This window comes from Peromyscus leucopus, chromosome 14 (assembly GCF_004664715.2).
Source record: "Peromyscus leucopus breed LL Stock chromosome 14, UCI_PerLeu_2.1, whole genome shotgun sequence".
NCBI classification, from domain to species: domain Eukaryota; kingdom Metazoa; phylum Chordata; class Mammalia; order Rodentia; family Cricetidae; genus Peromyscus; species Peromyscus leucopus.
This window is the reverse complement of record NC_051075.1, coordinates 41,041,757-41,063,555: the sequence shown is the minus strand read 5'-3', so window position 1 is coordinate 41,063,555 and position 21,799 is coordinate 41,041,757. Positions and strand designations below refer to the sequence as shown.

At 39.9% G+C, this 21,799-nt stretch overlaps 1 protein-coding gene across 3 annotated transcripts in view; it reads right to left on the bottom strand.

Moving 5' to 3' along the window:
• Slc38a6 (solute carrier family 38 member 6) overlaps window positions 1-21,799 on the bottom strand; it is a 65,487-nt gene that overhangs the window by 31,096 nt on the left and 12,592 nt on the right. For all 3 annotated transcript variants that reach the window (XM_028858138.2, XM_037210617.1, XM_028858148.2), the window contains 2 exons: window positions 6,905-6,957; window positions 2,712-2,751 (listed from right to left, as the gene is read on the bottom strand). In XM_028858138.2, coding sequence (XP_028713971.1) covers window positions 2,712-2,751; window positions 6,905-6,957 — 93 coding nt within the window. The remainder of the gene's footprint in view (window positions 1-2,711; window positions 2,752-6,904; window positions 6,958-21,799) is intronic.

The following is a 21,799-nucleotide window of genomic DNA, read 5'->3' as shown; positions in this document are numbered from 1 at the left end:
GGTTTAGGTCATGAGAATCCACCTTTACATGTGGGTTTAGCCCATTGTAAGGGCTCAAGGCTAAGAATTTGACTGCACGCTCTATTCTACCATGTGACAGCTTCTGCCACGTGATCAGGTAAGAAAGCCCTCACAGAATGTGGTTTCCTTGATCTCGGACTTCCAGCCTCCAAAAGATAATAACTTTATTACAAATCCCCCAGTCAATAATATTTTGCTACAGAACACAAAACAAGAGTATTCTAGATGAGGAAACTATATTAGCTTTTCTGTGAACTTGCATACATCAGAACCAATTTTTCTCTCAAGAAAATACTGGATTAGTCCAGTTTCTTTATCTTTCATGGTCAGCTTTGACATTAGTGATGGACCTATATTCTGTGTCTGTGTGCATACCACAGGTCAACAGAGGGTAACTTTCTCAACTGCTCTCTACCTTAGTTTTCTGAGGCAGGGTACCTAACTGAACCTGGAGCTCACAGATTTAGCTATACTTGTTGGCCAAAGAGCCCCAGAGATCTTCACGCTGCTTCTGCACTGGGGTGGGGGTGTGTATCCTCACACTGGCTGCTCCTGAGTGCTGGGAATCTGCACTCAGGGCCTCTTGTTTGTGAAGCAAGTACCTCACCAACTTAGTTATCTTCCCAGCCCCACTATTTCCCACTTATTTTCACTTAAAAAAATTTGTATGGTGTTTTGCTGCTATGTATGTTTGTGTACCGTGTGCATGTAGTGCTTGTGGAGGCCAGAAGAGGGCATGAAATCCCTCTGGAACTTGAGTTACAGACAATTGTGAGCTGCCATGTGGATGCTGAGAATTGAACCCAGGTCCTCTAAAAGAGCAGTCAGTGCTCTTAACCGCTGAGCCATCTCTCCAGCTCCCAAATACTTAGATATAGAGTAATCATTTAAGTGCCTCTCAATCCAGCAAGGTTCCGACATTGTGTTGGTTACTAGGAGTACAAAGAAGAATGGACATAAGCCCTGGAAAACTTATAGTGTAGAAGAGAAACATATACGGAGGTAACCTCAGCAGGGTTAGAAGAGCCATGTCTAAACCAGGTTAGAGAAAAAAGGAGCTTCCACGGTGAAAACGACAGGAAACACAACAGGGGGCATCGTGCCAGGATAAAAGGCGTGGATTTGAATCCCCAAACTAAAAATTCAAAATAAATTATTAAACAATGGTTCGATCCGATCTGAACAAAATCTGATGGGTCTTAATGAGGGCCCACAGAAGAATCATCACTAAGCAGTTAAGCAATACATATTTGCTAATTGAAAGTATTCCACAACAAGTCTTGAAATCAATTGCACGGCAAAAATTCCCAAGGGATGAGGTTAGTGTTCCTGGTTTCAGGAGTGAAGTATGAAGTCACCGTTTCATAAAAATTCAAAGCATTAAAATGTGGACATTCAGGATTCCAAAAAGACTCACTGACTGGAACCCCCACCACCAAAATACTCACTAAAGAGACAGTTTAGTTGAATAATACTTAGAGTGAAATAGCTCAGATCTTAACTTATCATCTCTCAGTTATTTAAATTATTAGATGTAAAAGAATGATTAAAATTTCTTGTGAGCATACAATCTTGTGTGAGATCCAAAGTGCACATCACTTCCTCGTGGGTTTTCTACAACTCTGACAGTATTCATTTAGCATTCCAGCTGATGATAAAAACAAATGAACACACGGCTCAGCTCTCTGCAATCTCTTCACAACATGTACATACAATTCTCATACTTTGGAGTTAAATGTTTGTTTAATACATTCAGTCAACTATTATTTCTACATAGTTCTCATAATTAGGATCAGTTGTATGCTGTGGAATAATTCTCTTGTACACTGTAAAGATTTGCCACCTGAATTGGTTAAATAAGACACTGATTGGCCAGTAGCCAGGCAGGAATTGTAGGCGGGGCAACCAAACTAAGAATGGGCAAGAGGAAGGGCAGAGTCAGGAGTTGCCAGCCAGATGCAGAGGGAGCAAAATGAGAATGCTATTTTGAGAAAAGGTACCAAGCCACATGGCTAAACACAGATAAAAATTATGGTTTAATTTAAATGTAAGAGCTAGCTAGTAATAAGCCTGAGTTACTGGCTGAGCATTTATAAGTAATATTAAACCTCCGAGTCAATTATCTGGGAAGCAGCTGCTGGGTATTTGGGAACAGGCAGGAGGGAGAGAAACCTCCACCTCTGGTTGTATGATCAACTTTTAGTAGGAACCAGGGAAAGATAAACTTGAGGATGCCTCTTGTCCTTAGACATATTATAAACTACTTGGTCATTTTTAATTTCTTAGCTCCAAGGGGAAACTGGGCACAGCTGACTGTTCACACAGTCCATGGGGCACTATTCCCTCTAAAGAAGTTTCTGTCAGTGGGAATGGTTAAGGGGGTGAAAGCAGAGGGAGAATTGTTCAGAAATCACTTGGAGGGCATTTCCAAACTGCACCCTCTCACCACCACAGCCGTGGAGGCCTGAGAAGACTGCGATCAAGGTCTGGCTAAAGCTGAAGTTAGAAGCATATTTACCAGTGCTACTAAAAAAGATCCAAGAAAGATCAGGAGACAAGAAAAGGGGACTTCTGAAGATGGCTACATCTACAGAGATTTAGTGTCCCTACTAGACCTGTAGGAAGGCAAGGGGCCAGGGAACAACCAGTTCCATTACTATATGCATATATAATCCATTCTCAATGCTTACCTCCAATATTCTGAATTATTATGGTGCCTGCCACCACCACCTAAAAAAGAACACATGTATTCAGAAGATAAAAGCAAAAACAGTAAAAAAGGACAGGATTTTATTAAAATTAATAACCAATACTACAAAGACAGATGCACGACTCATGACTGAAGAGATACTGGTAAGAATAAATTCTGTCAGCTATCTGTACTATGTAAAATTAATAAATATCATAAAAAGTCTTTCCTTAATACCTCCATAGCTACTATAAAGATATTTCTTAGCAGTCATGTTTGAATACCTAAAAAAGGTAATAAAGCTTGTAAGCTGTGATTACCAATGTCTAATAAACTGGCATTGAATCTGGGAAGTCCTGTGGTCCCTTTCTTCCTGGCTTTAGCACATTGCTTTAGTAGGTATCCCAAAACAGACTGGATTGTGCTGTATCAACCACATTACCTAGACGGAATGGATGATCTTCTGCCAGCAGCCTGGCACAGACCCCCCCCCCCCCCCGTATTTGGGCATCCTAGTCTCAAAGATTCAACAGCCAACAGCAGAAAACTCTACCGCACAATGACGGGATCTGGAGAATTTAGGCAACGTATTTCAAACTAAAAATGTGAAGTAAGCCAAGTGTAAAAGAGCAGGTGGTGGCGAGGGCAACAGGGAGCTGAGACTCTTTCTCCTCAGTCTGGCTGGTTGATGGCGTGAGAGGAAGTGGGGCCAATGGAGCCAGATCATCTAGTATTTAGTAAGCTAGAAATTCAATTTCATACTCTTAAGAGTATAAAAGTTGGCAACTGGCTAAAAATAAAAAGGTCTGAACTAAACAAAAAATGCCCAAGGACTATGCGCAGTCTGTTTCTGGTCTGGGCTGGGACTCGTGGGGAACTTGAAGGAAATGTTTAAATATTATGTTCTCTCTCGGGCCTCCTGACCACCAAACCCCTGGGCTGTAAGCCCCAGCGGACATTTGGAGCTGACTAGCTACCTGTATCATTCGGGCCTCGTGGCCTGAGGACAGGTCATACTGCAGGTTCACCTCTACGGGAATTCCTCCTGGTCAGAGCACTGGGACCCGGAGTCCTTGCAGGTGCAGGGGAAGCCTAATGGTCTGGAAATCTGGCAAGGTCTCTAGAGATTCAGGTGTGATGGACAGTTTTATGTCAACTTGATACAAGATAGAGTCATCTGAGAGGAGGGAGCTTCAACTGAGAAAATGCCTCCATAAGACTGGACCATAGGCAAGCCTGCAGGGCATTTTCTTAAGTAGTGATTGATAAGGAAGTGCCCAGCCCATTGTGGGTGGTGCCATCCCCTGGCTAGTGGTCCTGAGTTCTATAAGAAAACTGGCTAAGAAAGCCATGAGGAGCAAGCCAGTAACTAGTACCTCTCCATGGCTGCTGCATCAACTCTTGCTTCCATGGTCTTGCCCTGTTTGAGTTCCCCCACTGACTTCCCCCAACAGTGATGGACTGTTCTCTAGAAGTGTAAGCCAAATAAACCCCTTCCTTCCCGGTTTGCTTTTTTGTGGTGTTTCATCACAGCAATAGTAATTAAGACAGTGGTCATGGCCATTCTGATGTTTTCTAGAAGGCAGTTTGTATCTTGTGGGGGGCCAAAATTACTCAGGATCAGAGAATCTGAGCTTGCTTTATCTAGCAGGGCTACATAGGAGATGCTGTGGCCACGGGAGTGTTTACCAGGTGTTTAGAAGGGTCTACACTTGGCTGTACGGTGTGCTTTGATCTTATAAGGGGGAGGTCTTTTGCCTCTCCCCCTGGCATATTATAAACAGCCCTTTTGAATAAAGCTCTGGGCTGTGGGGTATTGACCCAGGCCCTCCCGATGCTATCCTGTGTCTCTGTCTTTCTCCTCACTGTCTAGTTCTATCTTTCTACTTAATATTTCCTAATTCCTTTCTCTTCTACCCAAGAACCCTTCGAAAGGTGGGAGCAGGTTGAAGCTGGACTCCCACAGACTTTCACAGCATCTAAGCTTAGATATGAGTTCCTGAAATCAAGTCATTTGTGGGAAGACAGTTCTGACTTTGTGTATATCACCTACAGTGCAAATGAAAGCCCCTGGTCACACACATAAAATACCTCTATTTTCTACAAATATATTTTAGCACTAACCCCTTTTCCATTCCTTAGCTAAATTTAGATATTTAATGTTTAGAAAGCCAGAATGAATGTCTGCCTATCTATACTTCTATGCCTACTATAGTGTATGGGCATAACATTGCTCAATACATGCTTATCTGATAGATCAATACACAAATTTAAAGATAATTTAAAAAATATTCCTTAACATTTTCAAAAATATTCCTTTGATTCACAGAATAATATTATCCAACCACACATCAAGATAATGGGAAGATTTCAGACCAGTTATAGAGATGGGGAAGAAATACAAACAAAATCTAAAAAGTCCTCACTCTGGATACGGTCTGCCCAGTGCATGTAAATGACGTCACTGATGATGAAGCCGCTCACATTCAGGAAAGAGAGACTCTACAGTCCACGCTCTTTGAGACTGTGCTGCTATGCAGGGTTGGTACTACTGCTGTGAGCTGATGCTAGTGCCAGTGATGAGCATGGACTGTCACCCACAGTCACATTAAATCACCAGGGAGTTCTCTTTCCTGTCTTCTTTGTTGTTGCTGTGGACCCACCTGCTGTATGCATATGCACACACCCATGCATTAGACAGGCTGCTCCGTGTATGTTAGGAAGTGCACGTGTGAAGGCCAAAGCTGACTGCAGGAATCCTCCCCTGTTCCATTCTCTACTTTACTTTTTGAGACACACTTTCTCCCTGAACTTGGAGTTGGCTGTTTGGGTGAGGCTGACAGGCCAGCAACCCCTCTATGCCCTTCCCCTGCACCCTGGAATCCTCCCGCTTCTGCACTCCTCCCTCAGCACCGAGGTCACTGGAAGATGCTGCCATGCCCTGGTTTGATACAGGTGCTGGGATCTGAACTCTGGTCCTGATGCTTGTACAGTATGTGCTTTTTAGCTCTATCTGGGGCACTGTCCTATACAAACACATTTCTTCTTTGGTTAAACTACATGGGGGGAATCAATCAGACACACTAAACACTCTGCTCTCCAGGAAGAAAATGTTCCTGGGGACAATTAACAAAACCCATACCCTTAAGCACCACACTGTTTTGCTTGAGGTTTATAAGATGAGGCTGTAAGCCCTGGTGTTACTGAGGTTTACATACCCAACTCAACATTCCAATATCTGCATCTTCCTCCAAGACTCACCCCTTAGAAATCAGTTTAGCCATTTACAGTATGGCATCCACTTATATTAAAAACAGAATAAATGTGTGAGGCAACTCAGGTTAATTAGCTCAAAGTTAGCCATTCTACAATGCATACCTGTTTTAAAGTACCAAGTACATGGTATATATGTATATGACTTACTTGTTTGTTAATTTAAAACAAATGCAAACAAAGTACTAAGATTTACAATCAGAATTCTATTTTACAATCAATTCTTGTTTAGAACCAAAAATACGGGTAGCTCTTCAGACACTGAAACAGAAGAAAAGCAACTTAACTGTAACACTAAAAGCACTGCTGAAACCCTGGTAATCTGCAAGAAAAACGTTTATCCCCAACTGTAAAGTTAGAAAACCACCGAGAACCAGTGCCAGTAACAGTTTGCTTTGATTTTCATTAGTCTAAGAAGGAAACCCAGCAGATGTAGTGTCTACAGTCCTCAGATGTAGAACTGGTGTTGGGTAACAGTTGAGAACAGGTCCTTTAACAGCTTTGGGCCTTCATTTTCTCACAATGTAAACAAGGGGACAGCCAGGCAATCTTTCAGCACTGTTCAGCTCTTAAATAATACTGCCTGTGTAATTACTGCTTTTGAAAATAGCCAGGTTATAATTTTAATCCTATACTGTTTTCTTCCCTTTTAGGATTTACTCAGAGGATCTGATCAAAATTAATGAGGAAAACTAAGGGTCCATTACTCCTGCAGCTCATCGAGTCCGTGACAAGACTTAGAAACCGAACTGGCTTACACATGTGCCTTGGAAGGGTGCACATTTTTCTTTATTTTCCCATCCCACTGTCCTGTCTCTTCTTACTTTTGTATCCTCTCCATCTCTTAAGGTCTTTCTCATATATACAGCTTTTTGAACTTGAAGGAGAAGAGAATGCCCCAGGACGAAACAATGAAATTACCTTTCCAGCTAATCCAAATGCAAAGAGTCCAAGATCTTCGTAAGACGTCACCGCTGTTAGGAGAAAGTACAATTGTTACTTTTACACAAAGCTATTCATGAAGGTTATTTTACTCTCACAAGCTGGGCACAGTGCCATCCTCAGCTTCAGCCAGTCAGGACTAGCTGTGGCATGGAACCCCGACACCCTGGGATGGAGGTAAAGGTAGGAAAGGAGGCAGCACTCACTTAGGTGGTTCCCAGAGATTTCTCTCTGAAATCTCAATCCCCCTCCAAATGTAACCCAACACTTAAGATTTAGATATTTTGTAGAATGTGCCTCTTTAGCAAGTAGTGATGATTTTTCCTTTCTTAAAAAAAAAAAAATTACCAAGGGGGCTGTGGAGATGGCTCAGTAGTTAAAAGTACAAGTTGGATTTCCAGCACCCACATGGTAGCGCTCAACTATCTATAACTCCAGGTTCAGGGGATCTGATGCCCTCTTCTGGCCTCCGAGGGCACAGGGATACATACGGTGCCCAGACACACAGGCAGGCAAAACACTATGCACATAAAGTTGTTGCTTTTTTTTAAAGATCAAAAAATTCGCCAGGGACTCCTTTTATTATGCTCCTCTAGTATATCTCATGCTCTGATTTTGTTTTTCAAATGCACATATTAATGGTTATTTTCCATTTTTATTAGGTTTCTAATTACTGTAAGATAACCAATATCAGCACACTAAAATTGGTAACCAGCTAACAGACATTTATCTACCACTCTGACAGCTCTTGTCTGTGGAGGCCATCAAGGGTAGATCTGTGTTTCTCTTAAATATTCTGAAATACCAAAGACAGCAAAACAAAACCAACAACAAACCATCCAATACCAGTTGGGATCTAGTAGCTGGTCTACCCACCTTACAATCATTGACAGATGACTACAGTTCAAGCAGAAGTACTAGCTTTGGGGGAAACCTTTAAAGATACATGCTTTGTAAAGCCAGAGTCTACCTACAATAGGCAGACATTAGCTAATCCAGGCTACGCAGCCCATGTTAATTCAATGGCCTGATTTCTCGAGAACACCCTGTTCATCCTTGGACAGGACTTGTGTACTTGCATACACACTATCCAAACAGAAATTTTCACTGGCAGGACTTTTTAAACATTGGACCCATAGTAAGATGAGGTATGATAGCTGTACCATTTGCCTTTCCAAGTGCTTAGAGTGACGGTAATGTGTTCACAATGGAAAGAGTACCTTTATCCTATAATTAGGAGGGGCACATACTTTCTTTTTCATCATAAAGATGTTAAATTACATTCTCATCTCATTATGTTCAAGAAGTATCATGGTTATTAAAAACACATGAAAATTAAAAGGCTTGTAAAAGAGCCACAGTATGTTCTCAGCCCATACAGCTTTGCGTTTTCGCAAGCAATGCTGCTGTTTATGAGGCTCTACAGTCTGAGAAGAGCACATGGCCACAGCGCTGCCACTGAAGAGAAGCAGGCTGGGAGACACCGAGCTTTGGGACAGCAATGGTTTCTGCTGGTCACAGATGTGGCTTGTTATTTAAAGCCAGTTTGAATACATCTTTTAAGACATATTTGGGCTTTCTTTCAACTGCCATTTGAGAACAAAAAAAAAAAAGTCTTTTTTTGTATTTTCATAATAAAGGACATTTAGATACATAAAATTAAGCTTTTTAAAAATCATAGGTAGTTTTGCACACAGTAATTATGGAACCAGGATGAAAACAGTGGGATACTGAATAATAAAAAGGTATTAATAATTAACAAAATCTTCATTTTAATCTATTATCAAAGTTCACGGGGCTGGAAAGATGGATCAGCGGTTAAGAGCACTGGCTGTTCTTCCAGAGGTCCTGAGTTCAATTCCCAGCAACCACATGGTGGCTCACAACCATCTGTAATGAGATCTGGCACGCAGATAGAACACTGTATACATAATAAATAAATAAATCTTTTAAAAAAAAGTTCACGTTTTTGAGTGATATATTTATGTTTAAAAATGCATTTACATTCTGCTAAACATAGCCCACACGTACAATTCAGTATTGGATTTGGAGGACATTTTTATTATGGGTAGACCATATATGAAGGTCACATGGGCTCACGGAAGCCCACACTCATGCTCAGCTGTGTCTTGTTTCATGAGAGCCTCTTTCTCTCAACTCTTGTGCTCAAACTCTGTAGTAGAAATGCCGTTTACTTTGCTCACACTTTTGTAAAAATCAGTCAAGTGTTGGTTGTATAATATGGTGACTGCATTCAGATCCCTGCACCCACTGAAAAACCACACATCTGTAACTCCAGCTCCAACTCAATTCTTCTTACTGTTTTCTAGGGCTGAGTTCAGGGCTTGTGTTAGTTCCAGGACTGTCACCAAGGTCGTGATGTGTCTTTTTCTCAACGAATCCTACTGACAACGTGACCCCCGCCACCATCAGCAGACTCTCCCCCAGTTACAGCCTGCTCCCGGGGGCCTGCGGCCACTCCAGGCGCTTTAGTTGTTTTAGACCTTTCCATAGCTGATTCCTGCCTGGCTGATGACTTTGAAGCTCTAGGTCTTGCTGTTCCTGAGGTATCCTCTTCCGAGTTTTGCTGGGCTCTTCAAACTCCAAATCCACTCCACCCTCATCCAGGCATTTCGGTTTTTTTTACCTTGTCCCAAAGCTTCAGACTCGATCTCTGTCCCACCTTCGTCCTGGTATTTCCGTTTTCGACGTTGTCATTTTCCAATATTCCTTGTGTGAACTGTTTATTCCTGAAAGGAATGCCCATCCTAGTGTCGTTCCCTTCTGAAGATCAGGAGGGACATCAGCAAGAAGAGGCAGAAGTGTTGACTAGCATCTCAACACCGGAGTTGTAGATGGAGGAGGTTTTTGTTTTGTTTTGTTTTGTTTTTTTTAATGTATTTTCTAAAGCTTGAAAATAGTACAACAAAGGACAACGAGTTGCACAGACTGGTGCTTTTCTGACCCATCACACTCGACTGGACCTGCCTAGGATGCAGAACTGTGGCCACACTACTGACGGCCTGTCCAGGACTGTTAAGAAAAGCATCATGGTTACTTAGAGACACATTCTTTCCCAGAATTAAGGAGACTTGTCTTAGTTTTTGGAAGTTGATTACAAGTAACTATAATGGTAAATATCCATTTTTATCCCAGGTATCACTGAATCCAAACCTCAGCTTTGCTAGGGCTATATTAAATTATTTGAAAAGTTTTATTCAATTTAAAGTTATGTTTTTTACTTAATCCATTAGATTAATATTGCTGTATCCCATTCCCACTGTGGAAGTGGGAATTTAGGGTTGATATTTTGCTAATTATATAATAATCCGTTTTACATGTGATAAACTGTATTTAACTTTTCTGTTCATTATCTTACAGTGTTTATGCAATTTTAAATGAAGTTTAATGTTGTTCAGGACAAAAAAAAAATGCCATTTAATAATGTCTAACTCTGATTCATACTGGCTTGTACAGAAACTCTTTTCTGTGGAGAGGTCAAGGATCCAGTTTTACCTGAGGTGTGGTCCCTAAAACATGACTAAATTGAGGGTGACAGCCCTGGGCTGGCAGGAATACAGGAATGTACGGGCCATTACTTCAGACTTCCATTATTGCTTAAGAAAAACATTTCTATGTTGTCAGGTTTTTCTGTCACTTTATAAAAATTACCTGACCTAAATGCCTTACTATTTGAAAATTAAATTCCTGATTTTCCAATAATAAAAATCTTCCCCCAACTCTGCCGGACTTTTTTCCTTTAATTACTTTCTATTCAGAGGTAATGGTAACTCATAAGCAATGCCATTCATGTTTATTGTCTTTCTCAGTGATTTCCACATTGATGTCTCTATTAGACATAGCTTGTTAGGTTAAACTGCCATATTCCACTAATTCATCAACATTCCAGAAATATGCATACACTACCATTTATGTAAATTTAAGCTGAATTAAATATAATTAAACAGAATAATTACAGAGATGCATACAATGAGATAAATTTATAAAGACAGAAAGAGTACAATCGACAGGGTAGGGACTAGGGTGATATGGGCAGTATAGTTCATACTCTAGCTCATTTCTATGACTCTGGCATTCTCGTGATAAGCACATTTGAAGTACGTTATTTCAAAGTTTTCTCTACTTTAAGATATTTCTACTTAAATTCCCTTTCATATTTTCTAGGCTATAATTAATCTTTCCCTTGGGCTAAGTTCTTTTGGAACCAAAATACTTCTCAGAAATAAAATAGTTTAACATCTCATTAATTCCCTTATAATATCAAAGATTATATGTCAAGGACATATACACTTGTTAATATGAACAGATCTAATATGGCAACTGAAAATCACATCAGACCATGCTTTAAAATGAAAATAATTATAATTTATAATTTAGGTGGTATTAAAAAAGAAAAAGAAAGAAAAACATTTCTTCCAAGAATTTAAAGCAATGAGGTTTTCCAGTGTTACACATGAGACTACATTAACTATATTGCTTTTCACATTACTATTTTGTGTCTGTTTCTCAGTACATAAGCAAAGATGGAAGTCATCAAAAAGTTAGACTACAGCTGTTTAGTTTTTGTTGTTTGCTTCATTTTTGTGTTGGGTATTGAATCCAAGCCCTTCCCATGCTAGACACATGCTCTACCAGGCAGCTCCAGTCCAGCCTTGTTTTATATTTAAATAGTTGGACAAATGTATTGAGTGTATAGCTAGTAAACATGAAAAGCAAATACCTATTAGCGAAAAAAAAATTGAAAAAATTCTCAAGGGAACAGGTATTTCAATTCTAATTTAAACACCAAGCATTTATTCTAAATTTTAAAAGTTAAAACTCAGCCCTTGCTCACGTCAGAAAGCACAGCAGACCTAACAGCTTAACGAAGACAGTTTTAGCTGCAACTTCTGACAATTTTGCAATTTCAAACTTGCCCTCTGGTTCTACTGTTTCTTCAGCCTCGTAAAAATCTCTCTGCATGCCACAAAGTCCCACACTGAGAGAGGCGAAGCATTAGGCTTTTAAATGGAGCCGAGTCCAGTGCTCCGGCCTAATTCTGGCTTTCCCGTCAGCATGTCTGGGTCCCTGCTCAGCTCGGTCACTGTCATCAGACCTCTTTTATGTTGCAAAAATTAGAAGCACTTTCCCCAGCCTGAGACATCATGAATATGAATAATGGCTTCTGGCTTTGCTAAGATGAAATGTGGACACAGCCAGCCAAGCGCTTTCCTCCACATCTCAGCATATGAACCAAGGCAGTCTTGTGAAACAGTTTTCAAGTTCTCTTCTGTCGCTGGGGAAGTTTCTTCAAATGCTAAAATTTATAAACTGGATTGATGGTTGGAATGCAGTCTGAACAATGAGCCTTTAAAATGTTTAACATTTGAACCTGTGAGCTTTTATCTTAGGAGATAAGAATATAACTAGGGAACTCAGTAGATATTTAATCATTCTGTGATTAACACTGGAAAAACAGGGCTGCTTAAGTAAATCATGGTAGGCATACATTATAGAATACTACAACTACGAGAGCCCATTTATAATAACAAGAAAATGTCAATATTTTAAGTGAAACAAAAACCAGGATTCAAATAGAAAGTACAGAGTAAAAACGTAAGTGGTGAGTGAGTCTCCAGTCACTCTTCTTCAGCTTTCTGTACTTCTGAGGAGAGGAATTCAAATGTGTTCCAATGATTAAACAACAAAGGTGGAACTTTATTTTTAAGAACCACAAGTGGATTGGCACAGGCCTTTAATCCCTGCTGCTTGTGAAGCTGAGGCAGGAGGATCATTTGAGCCCAAGAATTTGAAAGCAGATGAGCAACACAGCAAGACCCCCTAGGCTGCCTCAAAACCCCAAACCAAACAATACTTCAATAGTTCCACTTCTATAAACCAGACAGCTTGCAGTTAAACAGAAATTTTACTTTTTTCTAGTGCTAAGTAATTTGCTGCTTGATTTACCAGCAAGGGATTTTTTTTCTTTTTCTTTTTCTTTCTCTTTTTCTTTTCTTTTTTATTTTTTTTGCTCCTTCTTATATATTACAACAATATAAACATTTAGAGAATGTTTCAGAGACACAAAAACAAGATGGCGCTAAACAATTACAGGGGTGGCATATTCCTACTGAACAGAAATGGAATGAATTATGTAACTAACGTAGTCCTCCACAAGCAGCCCTCGGAGCAAACCTCTTTAATAGCTGAAGCAATCACTAGCAATGTATTTCAGAAATCATTTTTGGATATTATAGAATTATAGAAAGCCTACAATCTCATGGAAACTGAATAATGCCCACCTGAAACACCAATGGGTCAAGGAATAAATAAAGAAAGAAATTAAAGATTTCCTAGAATTCAATGAAAATGAAAGTATAACATACCCAAACTTATGGGACACTATGAAAGCAGAGCTAAAAGGAAAATTCATAACTATAAATGCACATAAAGAAGATGGAGAAATCTCATACCAATGACTTAACAGCACAACTGAAAGCTCTAGAACAAAAAGAAACAAACTCACCCAGGTGAAATAGATGCCAGGAAATAATAAAATTGAGGGCTGAATTCAATGAAATAGAAACCAAGAGAACAATAAAAAAAAACAAACAAACAATGAAACAAAGAGTTGGTTCTTTGAATAAATCAACAAGATAGACAAATCCCTAGCCAAATTAACCAAAAGGTAAAGAGAGAGCACCCAAATTAACAAAATCAGAAATGAAAAGGGAGACATAACAACAGACAACGAGGAAATCCAGAGAATCATCAGGTCATACTTCAAAAACCTGTACTCCACAAAATTGGAAAATCTGGAAGAAATGGACAATTTTCTGGATAAATACCACATACCAAAGTTAAATCAAGACCAGATAAACTATTTAAATAGACCAATAACCCTTAAAAAAATAGAAACAGTTATCAAAAGTCTCCCAACCAAAAAAAAGCCCAGGACTAGATGATTTCAGTACAGAATTCTATCTCATTTTCAAAGAAGAACTAGTTCCAATACTCTTCAAATTGTTCCACACAATAGAAACAGAAGGAACATTACCAAACTCTTTTTATGAGGCTACAATTACCCTGATACCCAAACCACACAAAGATGCAACAAAGAAAGAGAATTACAGACCAATCTTCCTCATGAACATTGATGCAAAAATACTCAACAAAACATTGGCAAACCGAATCCAAGAACAAATCAAAAAAATTATCCACCATGACCAAGTTGGTTTCATCCCAGGGATGCAAGGATGGTTAAACATATGAAAATAAGTCAATGTAATACACCATATAAACAAACTGAAAGAAAAACACCACATGATCATCTCATTAGATGTTGAAAAAGCCTTTGACAAAATCTAACACCCCTTCATGATAAAGGTCTTAGAGAGATCAGGAATACAAGGAACATTCCTAAATATAATAAAGGCAATTTACAGCAAACCAACAGCCACCATCAAATTAAACAGAGAGAAACTCAAAGCGATTCCACTAAAATCAGGAACAAGACAAGGCTGTCCACTTTCCCCATATTTATTCAATATAGTACTAGAAGTTCTAGCTAGAGCAATAAGACAACAAAACAAGATCAAAGGCATACAAATTGGAATGGAAGAAGTCAAACTTTCACTATTTGCAGATGATATGATAGTATACATAACTGACCCCCAAAATTCTGCCAGGGAACTCCTAGAGCTGAAAAACTCATTCAGTAAAGTGGCAGGATACAAGATCAACTCAAAAAAATCAGTAGCCCTCTTATACACAAATGATTAAAGGGCTGAGAAAGAAGTCAGAGAAACATCACCCTTTACAATAGCCACAAATAATATAAAATACCTTGGGATAACACTAACTGAACAAGTGAAGGATCTTTTTGATAAGAACTTTAAATCTCTAAAGAGAGAAATTGAAGAAGATATCAGAAAATGGAAGGATCTCCCATGCTCATGGATAGGTAGGATTAACATAGTAAAAATGGCAATTTTACCAGAAGCAATCTACAGATTAAATGCAATCCCCATCAAAATCCCAACACAATTCTTCATAGACTTGGAAAGAAAAATACTCAACTTCATATGGAAAAACAAAAGACCCAGGATAGCTAAAAGAATCCTGTATAATAAAGCAACCTCTGGAGGCATCACCATTCCTGACATCAGGCTCTACTATAGAGCTATAGTAATAAAAACAGCTTGGTACTGGTATAAAAACTTACATACAGACCAATGGAATCTAAATGAAGACCCTGACATTAATCCACGCACATATCAACATCTGATTTTTGACAAAGAAGCCAAAACTATACAATGGAAAAAAGAAAGTATCTTCAACAAATGGTGCGGGCATAACTGGATGTCAATATGTAAAAGATTACAAATAGATCCATATCTGTCACCATGCACAAAACTCAAATCCAAGTGAATCAAAAATCCCAACATAAATCCAGTTACACTAAACTTAATGGAAGAGAAAGTAGGAAGTAGTCTTGAATGCATTGGCACAGGAGACCACTTCCTAAATATAACACCAGCAGCACAGACACTGAAAACAACAATTAATAAATGGGACCTCTTGAAACTGAGAAGCTTTTGTAGGGCAAAAGACCCGGTCAATAAGACAAAAAGACAGCCAACAGAATGGGAAAAGATCTTCACCAACCCCACATCTGACAGAGGACTGATCTCCAAAGTACATAAAGAACTCAAGAAACTAGACGTCAAAATACTCAATAATCCAATTAAAAAATGGGCTAAAGAGCTAAACAGAGAATTCTCAAAGGAAGAATCACAAATGGCTGTAAGACATTTAAAGAAATGTTCAACATCCTTAATCATCAGAGAAATGCAAATCAAAATGACTCTGAGATACCACCTTACACCTGTCAGAATGGCTACGATCAAAAACACCAATGACAGTCAATGTTGGAGAGGATGTGGAGCAAAGGGAACACTCCTCCACTGTTGGTGGGAATGTAAACTTGTACAACTACTGTGGAAATCAGTATGGCAGTTTCTCAGAAAATTAGGAATCGAACTACCTCAAGACCCAGCCATCCCACTCTTGGGTATATACCCAAGGAATGCTCAATCATACCACAAAGATACATGTTCAGCTATGTTCATAGCAGCATTATTTGTAATTGCCCAAACCTGGAAACAACCTAGATGCCCCTCAACTGAAGAACAGATTAAGAAAATGTGGTACATATACACAATGGAGTACTACTTAGCAGAGAAAAACAATGACAGCATGAAATTTGCAGGCAAATGGATGGAACTAGAAAATATCATCCTGAGTGAGGTAACACAAACCCAGAAGGACAAACATGGTATGTACTTAGTCATAAGTGGATTCTAGATATTAAGCAAAGAACAATAAGACTGCAACCCACATAACCAGGGAGGCTATATAGCAGAGGGAACCCTAGGGTGACTGTGGCTTGTAATAAGTTTTGGTTTTACTCAATTACTGGGCAAGCCTCAATGAAACATTTCACAGTTAGGATAAGAATTTATACTGTTTCAAGCTGATAATAGAAAAATAAATTTAAAAAATGAAAATAGGGGGAAAAAAGAGAAATCAATGCTGCACACTGAAAGAATAGAGAGGCTGTAAGTCTTAATCAGTAAATGGGGAGTTTTTCCTTAATAAGCATTAGGCGCAAGACTCCCGTCCTTCACAGGAACCATTGGAAAGCTGCTTCCCATGAAATCGTGGAGCATTTCCAGCTAGCGACTCCAGTGTTCTGTCTGCTTTGCATTTTTTCCTCAATGAAATAGGACAATTAATAAACTCTGGTTACAGTACAAGCCCAGGTTTCAGCAGAAGCAATATTATCTTTGGATTTGGATTGAGGGACACAAGTTATCCAAATACAGTTCAACTCTCAGAAAGTTGGCCATTTGGAAAGTACTCTTATTATTCTGAAATTCTTTCTTTCTTGTGTTTTCCATCATTTTTTTTTTTGCTTTTTTTCCCCCTAACAGTACATGGAGAGCATTCTGTTCCTGAATATTCACTAGTTTTAAGACTTCTGATCTTTCTTAATATACATTTCAATGCCACTGTGCCATCTGAATATGGCATGATTAACAACCTTTCTATGCATTAAAAGAGAATGATAGAATACTAGTGGCATTCTTTCAGCTGGCAACAGAGTCTGTAATACTACACATGTAGAAATGTTCTGGATTCCCAATTTACTAGTTAGCTGTGCAGTGAATATTGACACAGTCATAGGCTATTAATAGATGCATGGTTTTCAACTATTAAACTCAATCTATAGATAATATGGATAGTTTAAAACTCATTACAAAACATAAAATACATGCTATTTACCATGACAATGTAAAATAGTAGTTCTCAACCCTTTAAACCTCTATTTTCAAAAATATTTACATTATGATTCCTAACAGTAGCAAAATTGCAGTCTTGAAGTAGCAACAAAGGTAATATTATGGTTGGGGGTCGGTACAACTGTATTAAAGGTCACAGCATCAGGGAGGCTGAGAACACTGATTTAAGGGAAGAACATGCTTTATAAGAAGGAGAGAAAATAGCTGAAAAGAACTTCCCAAAGTCAATGGGAACAAAACTAGGGCTTTGTGTATTCTGTAGTTGCATATAAGATGCCAAGTGATGGACTACTGAGTAGCAATGGAACTCAGTAGTGGGGAGGGAGTACACGGCACAACCGAGTTAAGTTCTCACTGTCTGCAATGAAGGACTGACAAAAAACTCAACAAACAAGAGATCATAATTTAAACATGGAAAGGCAGCTGCCAAAAGAAGTAAGGAAAGAATGAGGCAGGAAATTCTCCAAGTACCTCATAAGTCTGCACTGTCCCACATTTACAAGCACATATTATTGGGTCAATAAAAAATTTATTTTAGCTGGGTGTGGTGGTATGCATCTTTAATCTCAGCACTTGGAAGGCAGAGACAGGTGGATTTCTGTGAATCAGAGACTAGGCTGGTCTACACAGTGAGTTCCAGGACAGTCAGGGCTACGTAGAGAGACCCTGTCTCAAAACAACAAAATTTTACTTTATATGTGTGAGAGTTTTCCTGCATGTATATCAGTGAGCTGTGATCATGCCTGGTGACCACAGAGGACAGAACAGGGCATCATATTCCCCTGGGACTGAAGTTGCAGACTGTGTGTGAGCCACCCTGTGTGTGTGCTGGGAATTGAACCCAGGTCCTTTAGAACAGCAGCCAGTGCTCTTAACCCGAGTTCTCTCCCCAATCCCAAGCATGTAGTTTTTAATAAAGATAACAATGAGGACCGGTGAGATGGTTCAGTATTTCATCCCTGGGATCCATGGAAAGGCGGGAGCAGAAAACCATCTCCATGAGGTCGTTCTCCTGCCTCTACACATGTACCGTGGTGCACATGTCTACACTCAACACACACACACATGCATCCACACCGACAATGAAAATGAATGTTGCATTCTTTCCTAACCAAAGGCAGGAAGTTTAGCTTCTGGCAAGGAACTCCTTACCCTAACATCAGGTAAAATGACGAGTGGAGAACACACAACATACACACAATCTAGTCCATGGCCGCTCAGCCTGGCCACATTTGGCCCACGTAGTTCTCCGTCAGACAGAGCTGTCTGTGTTCTGTGGGATGTTCAACAGGATCCCTGTCCTGACCACACTGGATGCCAATAGCACTGTACCCACCCTCCCTGTCCCTGGGCATGCATGATAACCAGAAACGTCTGCAGACAATGCTAGGTCAGTTGAGAATCGGTAATAAAAAGCAGGGCATGAGGACCCTAATCCACTGAAGCTGGCCCAGTTAACTGATTCACTCCATCAATTCTGAGTGCATTAACCTATGCTCACTAATCCAAAAAGAAATAGAGGAGAATACAGTTTGGATACCTGACTACCTTCCCTGATAAACAACTGGTCGCAGAGAGCTATGCTCTGGGAAATATCCCGGTTGTCCTCCCCATCAGTTTCAGTTCCGAGTTCCTCACAGTCCCAAATGGAATTTATTATGACCTGAAAGTGATTCAAAATCTTCCCAGGATACCCAGATCAATGCTGGGCAGAATGAAACCATAAAATCCCAGGGGTGAGCTTTCTTGGAAAATGCTATGTGGATGTTTAACATATAGATATATTCCGTCATGAACTACGTAAGGTAAGTTCAAAGGTCATTTTGACTATTTGTCATTTAGTTGTTGTCATTCAGGATCCTGGTCCGTAGATCAGCCTAACTTTGAACTCTGGATCCCCCTGACTCAGCCTTCTGAGTCTGGGGTTACAGGCATGTGCATGCATGTTAATTTTTGAACCAGGGAAACGCAATGTCTCCATAGTTCTAATACTTCCACTCACCACCTAGCTCCAGCTTTCATCAAATGTCCTCATCACAGGCATGGTAGATGCTATGTGGTTTGGTTATAAATTCTTCTTCCAGGAACACAATTACCACACAAACACAGGACACACTCTTAACAGAGCAACTGGATCTTTATCAAAAACTTGTTTCTAAAGAAAAGTCACACCAGCAACACGTCCTTTGTTATTTTCCAGCTGGGGCATTTTGTTATCGTGAACAGAGCTTAGTTCACCACGGCTGTGTTACCAATTATCACAAACTCGATGGCATTAAAAAAAAAAAAAAAAACCCGAAACAAACCAGAAACATCACTGCTTCATGGTAAAGAAGAAGACGAATGGACTATTTGGTCTTCATTGGAGTTACAGGCTATGTCATGGGCTCTAGGAAGGACCAAAATTCTCTTTGGACAGAACAAGATTTTGGTATCTACCTTTAATTTTTCAACCATCCCAGTGGGTCTCTTGTTCCTTGGGCAAAGTCCTCATATTCTTCAGGCTCTGAGACCTCTCTACCATCTAATTTTCTCCTTTGTATATTATTCACTACTGGTAGTAAGCTATTTTGAGTACACTGTGAACAATGTACAGAACATGTTAGCTAAAATCCGTTTCAGCTCAGTCTTCTAGAATGTTCAGACTCTCATCCCCCGTCAACAGACAGTACACACTCTTCCCTCCTCACTTCTCCCAGACTTCACACTGAGTCCTTGTACTTAGCACACTATAGTAGATATCATTTGGTCCTGTACTTGTTTCTCCTGCTAGGCCAATAGTTCTCAACCTTCCTGACACTGAGATCCTTTCAGACAGTTCCTCACATTGATAAAATTATTTGCCTTGCTACTTCATAACTTTAATTTTGCTACTGTTATAAATCATAATGTAAATATCTGATATGCAGTATTGTGGAATATTATTTTAAGGAGTGTTGCATTTGTTTAATGATGCAAAGATGGGTTGCATTCTTTTATGTTGTTTGTTTAACTCTGTGAAGCTGTGTTACTGTGCCTGCCTAAAACACCTGATGGTCTAATAAAGAGCTGAACAGCCAATAGCAAGGCAGGAGAAAGGATAGGCAGGGCTGGCAGGCAGAGAGAATAAACAGGAGAAGAAATCTGGGAGGAAAAGAGAGGAAGGAGTGAAAAGAGAAGGAGAGGAGGACCCCAGGGACCAGCAGCCATCCAGCTACAGCAAGCCGCAGAGTAAGAAGTAAAGAAAGGTACACAGAAATAGAGGAAGGTAAAAGCCCAGAGGCAAAAGACAGAACAATTTAAGAAAAGTTGGCTAGAAATAAGCCAAGCTAAGGCCAGGCATTTATAGGTAATAATAAGTCTCCATGTGAACTTATTTGGGAGCTGGATGGTGGGCCCCCCAAAAAATACAAAGAGCGAAAGAAAACAACTACAATGCAGGAGATCTGACATGTGGTCCCCAAAGGGTCACAACCCCCAGGCTGAGAACCACGGTGCTAGACTGAGTTTTTCAGGCAAGGAACTGATTATTTCTGTCTTCCTAACAGAGAAAAGAACACTGAAGGAGAGAACCTCTACCTGGTTTCTGATCTAAGAACAGTCTTTCCACATACACTTCAAAGTCCACATCGTCACAAATGAACTTATTTTAAATTTTGAGCCACCTCTGCCTCTGTGTTAGCGCCTCCATTAATGACCTTGCTACTTTCCAAGTGGCCCAAAGCAGCCTTTCACTTCACTCTTCACTATCACTCCAACAACACTCCTGTTTTGACTCTGCTTAGCCCATCTCTTCCCTTAATCCCCAACCTGCGGCCTGGATTCCATCCCTATTTTATTCTTAAGACTTCTGTACCGACCTAACCTCTCATCTCCACAAGTTCTGGTCATGGAAATTAGCGCTAGCCACCCCGCAAATGATCCTGGGTGCAGTAAAGGCCTGGCAGCCGTGCTGGGCCTTGGTGAAAGGGACATTCACAGCGACAGCGACAGTGGCGATCTGCTGTACGGCTGCTGTCCTGGGAGTTTCCTTCCCTTCTCTCCTGGAGTCCTCGTTCCTGTTACTCCCGAGGCTGACATCACACCCTCCACTGCTTATTCCATAAGTGTGCTTGAGGGACTGCCTCTCAGACCTTGCACGTATGAAGTGTCATTACTGAAACTTCCCATTCCCATGGGTTTGTCTGGGTAGAGAATTCTGTTTTAGAATCATCTCCCTGCACCCCAAGAATTGCAAAAAGACTGTTCTGTAATCCACTTTACAGCTCCTGTGAAGACTTTAGCTAACCTGGGTCTTGGTTTTTGTCTCCTTGTTATGTGTAGATGTAATGTGCTCACACTGGTATGTGGGTGCACACACTGTGTGTAGAAGGCAGTTTCTTTTTCTTTTTTTTTTTCTGTCTACTTTTCAATTTTTTTTTTTAGCTCCAGCCATCTTTATTTATACATCAAAAACAAGCATGCTTTTCCATAATAACAAACATGTTTTTTCCATCCTCCATTAATCCCCAGCAAAAACAAATATGTCAAA